The following is a 13684-nucleotide window of genomic DNA, read 5'->3' as shown; positions in this document are numbered from 1 at the left end:
TTGGTAAACACTTTTATTTCTGTGGTAACAACTACAGTGATATTATGTCAAACTTCAGCATTGCAACACCAAATGGTAGCTATTATGTATTGCCTATTGTTCCCACCATTTTAAATGCATTATCCTTATTTAATTAGCAGAGTAACCTTATGTGGGAGGTTTAGTTATTCCTATTTTACAGATGAAGAAACTAAGATTATTTTGCCTAAGAACGTCCAAAGAGCTGTGATTTAATCTTGGATCTTATGTTCTTTCTGCTCTGGCATACTCTTCCTAAACTGAGTAGTATTAAAGAAAAAAGGTAAAAATAGTTTTTGGGTTTGTTTGTTTGTTTTTTTTTTTGTACACATTAGTTGCGTTTGTGACTAAGTTCTGTAGAAAGTGAGATTAAGTTTTTTATAAGTACATTTCCTTCTCTGTTTTTTTCAGTGGCTCTTTATCACCTCACTACTTAAGCTCTGTACTCAAGCAGAACCAGGTGCGAACCCTCAAAGGTATGTGTAAGAGCAGTATTTTAAATCATTAAAAACTCAGGTTAAAAATTAGGATTTAAATTTTTTTTCTAATTATAAAACCATTATATGTTTATTGAAAATTTGGAAAATAAACATACTTATAAATGAGAAATTAAAACTTCCCTTTATTCTACTGTTAACATTTTGATAGAATTGTTTTGGTTCTTTTTGTGCTTTTTATGTGAGTAGGTCATTTTTGCATGCATGCACAGACATGCCCACAAACCTATCTTTTCTCCGAATACTGGATTTATACTATATACACTGTTGTACATCCCATTTTTTTGTTTCTTTTTTTGTGTAGTTTCCCTTCAAAATAGGAAGATATTTCTCAGCAATATCATCAGGAGAGCATCACATATCTTTTCAAGTATATCTGTGGCTAGAACAGAAGGTTGGCAATCGATGGCTCATGGACCATATCTGGTCTGTCACCTGTTTTTGTATGGCCTATAAATTAGGCATGGTTTTACACTTGTAAATACACTTTTAAATAGTTGAAAAAATAATATTTGGAGGCTTGTAAAAATTTGCTGCAACAGCAGAGTTAAGTAGTAGCACCAGAGACCTCTGTAGTATATCCTTGGTTTTGCCTCTTGGCCCATGAAGCCTAAAATATTTACTTAGTGACCGTTTACAGAAGCAGTTTGCCAAGTCTTGCATTAAACATAGTTCAGAAAATTCTTTTATAGTTTATTTAAGTGTAAAGAACTTTAAGAAGGCAATAAGTTAACTTTTAGAATTTTATAATCTTATTTTTGAATGTATATCAAAATTTCGAATTAGTGGGTTATTTCCTCTACTCATAATCGATATTACAGACTAGTGATGTATTAACATAAAGTTTTCTAGCATTGTTGCTTTGGAGCCTAGAGAAATTTTTATAATTTTTATAAATTATTTTAAGTTGATTTTAGAGAGTAAGGGAGAAAGAGAAACATTGATTTGTTGTTTCACTTACCTTATTTATGCATTCATTGGTTGATTCTTACATGGGCCCTAACCAGGGATCAAACCTGCAACCTTAGCATATCAGGACGATGCTCTAACCAACTGAGTTATCCAGCCAGGGCAGACTATGATTTTTAAAACTAGAAATTCTCAGCCCTGACCAAGTAGCTCAGTTGGTTAGAGCATTGTCCTGATATGCCAAGGTTGTAGGTTCGATCCTTGGTCAGGGCACACACAAGAAGTAACCAATGAATGCATCAATAAGAGAAGCAATAAATTGATGTTTCTGACTCTCTCTCCCTTCCTCTCTCACTCTCTAAAAATCAATAGACAAAAATTATTTAAAAAATAGAAATTCTCAGACCAAGAGTCTTTCCATGTATCAGAAACATATTGGCTCTTTGGAATTACAATAAGCTCACCATAGGAAGCAGTGTAATGATGGTCTGTAAAAATAAGGAAGGGAGAGAATGTGAAAAATCTTAAGAGAACTTTGCAAAGAAAAGTGGATATGGAGTCCATTTCAGATATGTTCTGGGTTAATGTAAGGTAAGTGTCCATTTTTCTATTACTTGATGGATAAATGTGGTTTCTCTTTACATTTATGTATTGTTGAAACTTCCTTTATTTTTTATTACCTCATTGATATATGACCCATAGTCTTTTAAGCTGAGTTCATATATACACTTTAAGAACATTTTCTTTTTGAATTACAGAGCTTATTTAGAATTTTGTCTTGCTCTTGTTCCATTTCATCTAAATTCTGCTGCTTCTTTTTGGAGAGCAGACACTTTCACAAGTTTCTCCTGCTAGTTTCAATCACCATTTTTATAACTAAAGTTTAGGTACTTGTCTTTAATGATTTCTGTATATTATGCATGATCTCCCCAGTGCTACTAGCACCTTACTTCCCTTCATTTCTATACAATTAAGTCTTAAGTCTATTCTCATACTAATAATTAACTTGGTGGGGAAGGTGTTTGGTATTCTGGGGTAAAACAAATGCAGATCTGTCCTGGAATAGAATATAAAGTTCTCATGGGTTTTAAGAGAAAAACATAAAATTTGCAAAAGTGTAAAAAAATGTATATTTAAATCAGGTTACCTTAGGGCATTTTCATAGACTTCTGAAGAAATTTGCTTTTTCACCTCTCTTGATATGAATTCTAAAGAAAAGTTTGAAAAAGAGAACACTAAATGATTAGACAATTATTTATTCTACCAGTAATTGTTGAGTTCCTACATAGTGCCAGGCATTGTAGTGTAGTGGTTGGTTTCGCATGTGCACAGATGAAAGACCCAGGTTCTGGTCTCAGAAAATATTGAGTTTATTTGAAGAAGGTTGGCTAGAATTATGTAGAGTACACTGGGGGAAAAGGAAGTGAATGCCAAATTATGCTTAGAGATGAGTTAGGAAAGGCATCTTAGGAGAAGAAAGAGTGGTGGTTGCGCTGGACTCAAAAGTTGGGAGCATTCTTAACCTTGGGTAGAGGTTTGGTTAACCTGTGCAGTTGCTGGGACCTGCAGACTGATGAGTATGGCTGAAGCCCAGGAGTATAGAAGAATACTGGTAGCCTTAGTCTGGTGGCTGTAGATGTTATCATTTTGTATGAACAAGACCAATGAAGAAATTTAAGCAGGCATTAACCAAATCAAAGAGAACTTAGTTAACATGAGTTGGAACTTCTTCCAATGATTATAACATCAGTTAGCATGGAGTTGCTTACTATGGTCCTTTGCATGCATTATCTCATTTAATCCTCACAACTATTTGAGATACTGGTATTCTTTTCCAAATAAGGAAACTAAAGTTGGGAAAAATTAAGCAACTCTCCCAAGGTGACACAACTAGTAAATAGAATAGAAGGAACTCTGATTTTGGAGCCTGCACTCCTACCTGATATGAGACATTGGGGGAGCTGCTTCAGAGCCTTTAAAGAATGAGGTAACATCAGTTTTGTAAAGATTACTCAGGTGTCATTGTTGGGCTTGATGTTAGAGTCTAATAGTAGATTCATTTATCACTTCATGGAAATGTCTTATCATTATATTAGAGTGACCTTTAGACACATATGAGAGTAACAGAAGTTAGGCTTAGGAACTTCAGAAACCAGTATCAGCCAAAACAGGTACAGCAGTTTGTTTAAAGTATAGTCGTCTGTCTTGGTCACCTTAAAATGACTAATTTTATGTATTAGTATCTATGTTACAATATTGTGTAACAGGTAGCAAGAGGCACAGGAATCTCATACTGAGATAGTAAAAGGAAACCTTTTTTGTCAATCTTTGGTTTGCTTTGTATTTGTGGTAAATTCATCTGTCTAAAAATATTTATGGGTCACACTTGTGTGCTCAGCACTATTCTAGGCTACCAAGGATATGTCAGTGAAGGCCCTGGCTGGGTAGCTCAGTTGGTAGAGCGTTATCCTGATACCAAGGTTGCAGGTTCAGTCTCTGGTCAGGGCACATAAAAGAATCAACCAATAAATTTTTTAAAAAGGACACATCAGTGAACAACAAAGCAGGCAAAAATGGAACTCACATACTAGTTAGTAGATTTCAGTATTTATACATAAGCACTATAGTATACTATAAGCAGATATAAAATTTAGACAGTGATAACAGTAGAGGCTAAGTGCAAATCTGAGTTCAAATTTAAGGTGGCAAATGAGCGTAATTTGTATCTTCATTGAAATGAAAGTAAACCCATGGTCCAGGCAGCTTAAAGTATTGGTAATTTATTGAAATCGCTCTCCTAAAGAATCACAGGAGACAGCTTCTCCATTTGGATGCTCTGTAAATGTGTATGTTAATTTTGATAGAGGCAGTAAATCCTCTTAGTTATTGCTGAGCTTATACCTATTTAAATTCTGCCTCTGTGGTTCTCATATCATGCCCTAGGCAAAAGGGCTGAGAAGGAGATAACAGAAACTTCTAAGTAGTGTCAGAAAAAATACATACGAATGACTTTATAAAAACAAAATTTTTGTTCTTCATGAACTGGATACGTTAGATAATATAGCTAATAGTATGTGTTTTAAAAACAGAGCCACCTTTAAAATAGTGTTAAGTACTTATTAATGAAAAAATAACATTATTAGGTGTTTTTTATTGTGACAATAAAAAGGTAAGTCTTCAGTTTATTTTTAATACCAAGACAGATGGGTTACTATAAATAAAAATTATCATGAAGCCTACACAGGAAGAGTTTATTGTTCAAAGAAGCTCAAGGTTGTATCTTAGATAAGTCATTGAAAATCAGGTATTTTTTTAAAGATTTTATTTATTTTTAGACAGAGAGGAAGGGAGGGTGAAAGAGAGGGAAAGAAACATCAATGTGTGGTAGCCTCTCTTGCACCCCTTACTGGGGACCTAGCCCACAACCCAGGCATGTGCCCTAGACTGGGAACTGAACCAGCAATGCTTCAGTTCTTAGGCTGGCACTCAGTCCACTGAGCCACACCAACCAGGGTGATAATCAGGTATTCTTGATTACCAAGTGTTATAAGTCATTTCTCTAATGCATATTTTAACATTCAATTTAAACTTATCAGCGTTAGAGTTAATTGATGAGCCATTGTGGGAAGCATACTTACAAATGTTCTAAATCAAGCAAACCAGATGTAGATAAAATCCTTTTTGCAAAGTCTTGGTTGCATAAAGTTAATTCTATGGGAGAGTCAAATTAATGAGGTTATAATAACTTCTACAAGAAATAAATGTATTTAAGGAACACATCTATCATTCTGTTGTTACAGAAATAGTACCTAATTTTGTTATCACTTTATATATTTGAAAACTAAGAAAAGAAATGGTGTTCATGCAGCTTACTTATATTGCCAGGATAAGCATGTTACCTGTTTTCTTTAGTTTTAGGTCTAGTGTTCAGAAATATAGTTCCTTGAATTGTAATGGAAGTTTGCTATAGGAAGTCAAATTAGAGATATACTGAATTTGAGTAAGATTTTATTTGCTTCATTTATAAGATTACAATTTTCTCTAATTATTTCCTCATTATAATGAATGTCAGTAGTAGTGGATTTGCTCCCTCACCACCACCTCCTTTATATATACAACTGGAAATAGGAAAACCTTTTTTATTAAAGAAAAATTATTTCATGGAGCAGCAAAATCTCTGTTAGTGCTTTTGCATAATGCCATGTAAGTTGTGCCCTGTACAAGGACAACTGGCTAAGGAATGAGTGGGGTCTGAAATCCAACCCACACTCCAGTCCTCAAGCTGTGTGCTTTGATACAGGAAAGTATCCACCTGGAGGGAGAGTTGCCTCTTTTCCAATTCACACAGAGATACAATATGGGCTCCCGGCTGTACTTTTTTGTCTTCAAAGATGTGTTAGAATACCGAACTCTATCAAGTTGTCGTCGGGTCTCATTTTAAAAGATAGGAATAAGAAAGGTCTTTGTTTTGCAAGCTTCTTGGCTATGACATGTGTAAATCATTGATTAGTTGTTGTTTTTTTGCTTGCTGTTCTTTCTGAAGTGCTTTTCCTTCAGATATTCACATGGCTTCATTCTCTGACCTTCCTCAGGTCTTTGCTCAACTATTACCTTCTCCTCTTCCCTAACCTCTGTATTAAAAATTGCAGCCACTTTTCTCAGTATCACCCTTCCCTCATAGTAATTTTTCTTCCTAGTGCTTATCACTCCCTGACATACTGTGTTTTAATTATTTCTTTGTGTTTTGAGATTAGGGTTTTTCCTGTTTTGTTTTCTGCTGTATTCCCACAGCCTAGAATGATGCCAGGCTCATAGCAGTACACTCAATTTATTGAATGAATAACAGAATAAATGATTTCCAGTATATTCTGTAATTTTCTGCAGAATTTCCTACTCCCATCATGAGTCCTTACTAACTTAAGGGATGCCAAGGGATGATGATGCAGTACAAATTGAAGGCCTGGATTCTGGAAGTAGTCTATGGAGGTTCAGATCCTACGTCTGTCATTCCTAGAGACTCCTGCGTCGGTTTTCTTATCTTTAGGATGGAAATACTAATAGTACCCATATCATAAAGTTGTGAGGATTAGATGAGTTAATAATACTTAACACATGTCGAAACCATTGAAAGTACTCAGTGTTAGTAATTTGGTGATACTCAGCTTATGTAAGGAAAGGGAGGCACTTACTCTTTACACATTTATTAAGGACCTACTGTTGTTCCAGACATTATGGAAGACAGCAGATAAGATACCATTCCTACCCTAAAGAAGCTGACATCTAATTGGAAAGACATTCATGTAGAGACTCTGTTTTATGAAGTCAAGGGAAAAGAGCTCTAATATTATGTGCTCCCTCATAGCAACCATCTTATGATTTACTTAAGTTTGTTTATTAAAGTCAATAACAAACATTTCCTGCCTATTCAGAATTTATAGTCACATTGGGGAAAAAACAAGTCAATATCTTAATGATTTTATTATTTTAAATAACTTTATAATTAGATGTTACAAGTAAAATTAAAAACTAGGATGATAAAAATTTTCCAGCTTTGAGATAGGAATGGGAGTTTTCATATCAGTCTTATTTTAAATGTATCCTTTATAACCTAAAAATTTTAATTATTTTCTAACTTTCCTTCACATTTTAGGTTATACCATTTCACTTAAAAAATTTTTTTATTTATTGATTTTGGAGGGAGAGAAAGAGAAACATCAATTTGTTATACCACTTATTTTCATGCATTCATTGGTTGATTCTTGTATGTGTCCTGACCTAGGATCAGACGCGCAGCCTTGGCATATCTGGACAGTGCTCTAACCAACGGAGCTACCTGGCCAGGGCTACGATTTCACTTTTATTCAACTACAATTATTCAGACTAATAGATCACTAAGATGGAAAGGAACTTCCAGTATAAAAAATAGACATGAGAGCAAAATGACCTTATCTGGAGTAGAACATGTTGATTTTACCATCTTTTAAAGCCCATTTTTCTTATGGAATATTCATAATTATGTTTGACCTCTTGAGTATTATATATCTATAGTACTTACAGACTTATATATAATTATGACTAAAAACATTAGTACTAATATTTTTGTGCCAGGAATAATTACTCATTTAGCTTTTGTAGATTCACATGATCTAGACTGACCAATTATGTATATTTTTATTTCTTGTAACTACCATGTACGAGTAATAATGCAGGACTTTATAACTGCACATATGCATAGGTAAGGGTATTTTTTAAATACTAAAGAGGTAAAAATGTTAAAAAGTAATAATACATTTTTAGGTAACTTAGTCTATCTAACAGCAAATCTTATTAAAATGCAGTTCAGATTTTTATTTTAATTGTAAATAATTAAAGAAGAGAACTTTTATTATCTCGTATACCTCTCAGTCCTCCTTTATATGACACTGTTCACAAAACTGTTCATAATTTTAAGTGAACAAAAGCAGATTGCAAAATATGTGCCTCAGTTTGTTTAATTTTTTAAATTTTTATTGAATTTATAGGGGTGGTATTAGTTAATAAAATAATATAGGTTTCAGGTTTGCAACTCGATATAATTCCTCACCTATATCTTATATTGTGTGTTCACCTCCTGAAGTCAAGTCTCCTTTCATCACCATTCTTTTTTTTTAAGTAGGAGAATATGCACCAAAACCTTAACACTGGTTACCTTTGGGTGCGTGCAAATACTTATGATTAAAAACATTAACATCACTCTTTTCCTTTTTCAGAATCTGATATTGATGCTGCCACTGCAATGATGCTTTTAAATACTTCCATAGAGCAAGGAATTTTAGAATGTAAGTCATCGTGCTTTTCTTTGTAAAATACATTTTTGAGTGACTTTTCGAATATAATTCAGAGTGCAAGATATTTAAATGTTACAGCAAAAATATTCTTTCCACCTAAATTGTTTTTATCCAAATAACTTAGTTTCTCTTTTACTGTATTTCCATTAATTTAGTGAGCATTTGAGAGATTGAGAGGTTATTGCTAAGATATATCATATTACATTGAACAAGTAATTAAGAAATAAATAGCATATTTAGAAATTAAGCTTGAAAATTTTAAAGGATTCTACAAGTAAGAAATAAGAAACCAGTTAAAAAAACTAGCAAAATATATGAATAGGTGGATCTTGGGAAGAATTACATATGGACAATGTGCATTTGAAAAAAATATGTAACTTCTCTAGAAATCAAGGAAATGCAGTATGAAACAATATTGAGATACTTTTTTTGTCCATGAGATTATGAAAAATTTAAATGATTTATAATATTAAGTGTTATGGGAACCGGGTGTTGTCATAAACTGTAGGATATAAATTGGCACAACCATGTTGGAGGGCAATTTGGAAATACCAACTGTAAGCTTAAATATGTATATTCCTTTTACTTAATAATTCCACTTCTTGTTTTTTTTCTAGAAAAGTATTTTCATATGTGAGAAAAGGCATCTAAAAGGATTTTCATTATAGTGTTATTTGTAGTAGTGAAAAATTGGGAATCTACAAATATCAACAAGGAAATGGTTAGCAAACCACTGTAGTAATAATTCAATACAGTGATAACATACATATTCAGGCATTCTGTGCGAGCAGTTCAAATAATCTTATTTTCCTTGGGAAGGTCAAGACATACCATTAAGTGGTTTAAAAATGTTTCAGGTTAATACCTACAGGATGATATGGTTTGTGTAAAAAAAAAAAGAAGAAGAAGAACCTACACAATATTACTAATCTATAGCACTTGCTTTTCAGGAATTATATGGTTGTTTTAAATGGCCTGTTTTTGCAATCAAATGCATTTGACCTATTGGAAGTTTTATTTTGCACAGGTGAGAAGCCTCTTTCTCTTAAAACAGCAATGCAAAAAAAAAGGAGTTATGGCAATGCATTTAATCATACCAGTGCTATGCGATTACAAGAAAGTAATTCTTTAGCCACCAGCATTGATCCAAAAGAAGATCACAATTACAGCGCAAATAGCATTGCAACACAGCGTTGTGCATCCAGATCTAGCGTGTCTTCTCTGTCTTCTGTGGATGAGGTATATGAATTTATCCCAAAGAGTAGTCATGTGGGAAGTGATGGCAGTGAAGGATTTCACAGTGAAGAAGATACAGACGTTGATTACGAAGATGATCCTCTTGGAGACAGTGGCTATGCATCACAGGCTTGTGCAGATGCCTCTGCAAAGGGGCAGCCAGGCAAAAAAATGCGAAAACAGTCATGTCAAGAAATTGATGAGGAGCTCAAAGAGGCAGCTGGGTCTCTGCTCCACCTTGCTGGAATTCGTACATGTCTGGGTTCCCTAATAAGTACTGCAAAGGCACAAAATCAAAAGCAGCGGAAAAAATAGAAATACCTATTAGTGTGAAATTATTTTAAAGTGTGGCAATACTCTTCTGCTTAGTTCTTTACAAGGGAATCAAAGCCATATGGACTTATTTTTGTTTTAGAGTGGGGAAAGGATGCCAATTACTTGTTTATTTCAAAACATTTTTGTTTGTGTTTTAAGTTTTATTAAATAATTGCTGTTAGGATCATGTCCAACCATAAATATGATGTGAAGTCCTAAAAGCATAATTTTTGTGATGTGTCTTCAAGATTTTGAAATTTTTATATAAGAAAACCCACAGCTTCTGTCTTAAACTTGTAGGAGAAGTCTTTTATTCTATTAATATGTCAAAGTGTATTAATTGGCAACTCCTTTTCCTCAATCTGTAATTAACTGCTGATCCAGTTAAAAATTTTGCTGATTTCTTTCTCATATACTCCTCTCTGACATATGCAATCCAGTAGGATAAGATTTGAATTTTTTCTTTTGTCTTAATTTTTTTGTTGTCGAAGCATAACACAGTTGAATATAAATTGGAAAAGACCTTAGATGTCTAGAAAATTCTTTTTGGTTACACAGACAGAGTACAGCAAAGATTTATAAGATTTAAAAAGGCAATTTTGTGGTGTAATGTCATCTAAGAGCACTCCAATTTCTATTACAATATCATCTTTGAAAATTTTTTATTTGCCAGATACTCCATAGAATTTATTGGAGCCTTCTGTTCTTTCCCAGAGTGCTTTGCAACCAATGTTTAAATATTAGCCACTAGCTGTCATTTGTTCAGTGAAAATTATCCAATGAGAGGATATAGCCATAGATTGTTATGAAGTTGACACCCATTTTAACACACTTTTGCAATAAGGGAATCTTTTCATTTGCCAGTTAAATGTACTGCATTCTGAGAAACTTGCAGTGGGAATGGAGTATAATCTAATGCAAATGTTTTGAATAATACTACTTATGTCATAAATAAAGGAAGGAATGTCATCATTTAGGAAAAAAAAACTTCTGTCCAAGCTTTTTATGAATTAAATTTGTATATACCCAATTAAATTACAATGGATTTAACAAGACTATAGAGACAAAGTACCTTCATGGATCTCAAAAGGTATATAAAATTAAATCTTAAAAAATACACCCTTTTGAGGAGGCGGTGTAATATCTATTATGTGCCATTAATCCATGCTAAAATATCTTATATTATATTTTCAAATGTGCATTGACTAAGGCATTTTAAGTACTTGAAAAAAATCTGTATGAAACATTTTTTCATATCAGTTTCATATTATTTAGAAGGCATAAGGGATACTAATAAAACTAAACTTATTCATTATATTTTTTTTTATAATGGCAGAAGAAACTTTCCAACATCCTATTTCATAGGCAGTGACTTTGTTTTCATTTTCTGATGATTTCATTTATACAGGGTCTGGCAGAAGTAATGCCTGTTGGAGTGTGGTTGTTGGTAGGGTAATAATATGGCTATAATAACTTATAGTTTTAATTGGAACATTTCACCTAAAATGTCATATGGTGTGCTTGAGTGTATTATTATGTTACAGAATTACATGCTTACAATTTTGTAATAAAAAGGGAGTGTTATTTGTGACGGACCCTGTACATAAATACATATACACAGATAAATAGGTTTATGATTCTGATTTGTTACTTTCAGCTATTTTTATGACTATAAAGCATTTTTTTGGTTTTTTTGAGACAAATATTTTAACTTCTAAGTTTTACTAGAGCAAAACTGTCAAATGAGAAGCATAGTGAAAATGTCTTTTTTAATTGGCAAGACTTTTAAGTCAGGGAGAACAACAATAATATAATCTGTTCTGCTTCTATGTTAATTGTAATTGAACCTGGTTAGCTACATTAATAGAATCAGTGCTGTTGAAATTTGGTAATTTTTAAGTCTGCTATTGAAAAATAGTCCGTAAGCATGCAGGATGAGGTATTCGGTCTTCATATATGTCACGTCAACTACAGAAAGTGGCTAACCCAAGTTGGCATCTTTTAGATAGTGAATATAACACCAAAAATTGCTTTCCCACAGTATAAAATAGTACACAGAGTATAAAATCATTTTAGTAACAATATTTTAAAACTATTTACCATGGCCTTGTGAACAGACCTTAGTAACAGTACTTCAATGTTCTGGGTCCAGTTTATTTTGTTCAACTGAAATTCTGCACCAAAAATGTTCTCTCTAGTTCCTTTCTATTAGATAATTATTCTTTGTAAGTGATGTAAACTGATCTAAAATAAGAATGGGGGGACAGTTGTTCCAAGTTTCAAAAGTAATCTTAAAAATTATTTTGTTTTAATAATTCTTTAAGCTGGATTTTCTTTTTCTCTTCATGTACTCTTCCCACAAATTTAAAAGTTGAAGTTTATCACTAGCAAGGGCAATAAACACTTTTGCACTAAAAGCTAACAGGAAGAAGTTACACGATATTTTACACTTAATTCTTATATAGAATTTAGTGCCTAACTTTCCATTTGCTGATTTACCAACACAGTTATTTTCAGGGGGAAGAGCCTTTTTAATTATGGTCCCCCATTATTACTTCCGTAGACATTATGATCTCATTTCTCAGGTGTATTGAGATAAAAATATGGCTAATAACCACTCAGTTAAGGAAAGTCATTTGAAGTCCTATGGACTGGAAATTATATTTCCAATAATATATCATCAACAAATTTTACTGTAATAAAACAACAATCCTGGAGAACTTACAAATTTTCCAACAGATTTTAAAACTGTGATTTGAGCTAACTTATAATTTGCCTTACATCAATATAATTTGTTATAGCCAATTTCAGTTTATAAATAGAAGATCCCTAGGAAGAGTTTTGCCTCACACAACCTTTATCTTTCACATCCCAAATAGAATCAGTGTTTCTTGACTACTATATATTTTTGAAATTTATTTGTGCAATATATTACTAAATTAATATTTTATTTTCAAATTCAGATAAAGAAAACATTACTTGTATTCATGGAAAAGCTAATTATTGGTGGATCACCTCCTTTTTTCCACCTTCAAGCCTTTCCTGTCCTGTTCTCCTTATAGCCAGCATGACTTTTCTTAACTTAGGTTTCTGTGTAGATAGTAAAGTTAGAATATATATTTTTTTTTCTTTGCTACTTTCTGAGACATTAGGTAAAGGGTTCATACTAGATGGCCAGTTACACATGCATTAGCACGAATTCAAAGCTAGAGAAAATGTTAAAGAGGGAATGTGTGTGTCTTGGTAGACTAGAAAGCCTTTCCCAGCAGTTTAGGCAACATAGGTGAATACTTCACAAATCTGTAAAGACGATTGTCTTAAATACTACAGTAACTTAACAACTTCTTTTGTGAAGACCATAGCGTTTAAATAAGAAATGTTGAGGCTTTCTGGTTTACATATATTTTATACTTTTTGTTTGAAATGTGTAAGCTTTGATTAAACAAAATTTACTTCAGTTTGTTAATGATGTAGTCAAAATATTTATTGAAAAACAGAGTATTTTAATGTTATACCTGCCATTTTTTCTTAAAGCACATTTTTTTTTGCATCTAACTGCCAGTGCCATTGTCAACACTTGTTTTTAAAGTGTTGTACAGTTATTAAACTAAGTGCTTAATTTTAAAGTATTATGTTGCCATCATATAGTGTATAAAAATGTATAACTGCCAATTCATTGTAACTATTATTTATTTTTAATGAAAGTGTAAGAATGCTATTTGATTCAATAAATTTGAATTATACTGTTTCCTTATCCTCTTTTCTAATGCAGCATAAAAATTGCCCTGAGTTTGAGTTTTTTAACTACCAGTAGATGAGCAGTTCAAGTGAATCACTTCTCAGTTGCCAGTCTTTGCTGATATTAAAAACAACTTAACAAAA

General features: G+C 32.7%; 1 protein-coding gene across 5 annotated transcripts in view; it reads left to right on the top strand.

Annotated features, from left to right (window-relative positions):
• Positions 1 to 12219, top strand: part of FOXN2 (forkhead box N2) — a 54076-nt gene extending 41857 nt beyond the window's left edge. For all 5 annotated transcript variants that reach the window (XM_045827627.1, XM_045827631.1, XM_045827628.1 and 2 more), the window contains 3 exons: positions 430 to 494; positions 8174 to 8242; positions 9279 to 12219. In XM_045827627.1, the coding sequence (XP_045683583.1) occupies positions 430 to 494; positions 8174 to 8242; positions 9279 to 9802 (658 nt within the window). In that variant the 3' untranslated portion in view covers positions 9803 to 12219. The remainder of the gene's footprint in view (positions 1 to 429; positions 495 to 8173; positions 8243 to 9278) is intronic.
• The last annotated feature ends 1465 nt before the right edge of the window (positions 12220 to 13684 follow it).

Source organism: Phyllostomus hastatus, unplaced genomic scaffold (genome assembly GCF_019186645.2).
Source record: "Phyllostomus hastatus isolate PE091 unplaced genomic scaffold, TTU_PhHast_1.1 phas_scaffold_78, whole genome shotgun sequence".
NCBI classification, from domain to species: Eukaryota; Metazoa; Chordata; class Mammalia; order Chiroptera; family Phyllostomidae; genus Phyllostomus; species Phyllostomus hastatus.
The sequence above is the reverse complement of the archived record's forward strand: the minus strand, read 5'-3'. Positions and strand labels throughout refer to the sequence as shown.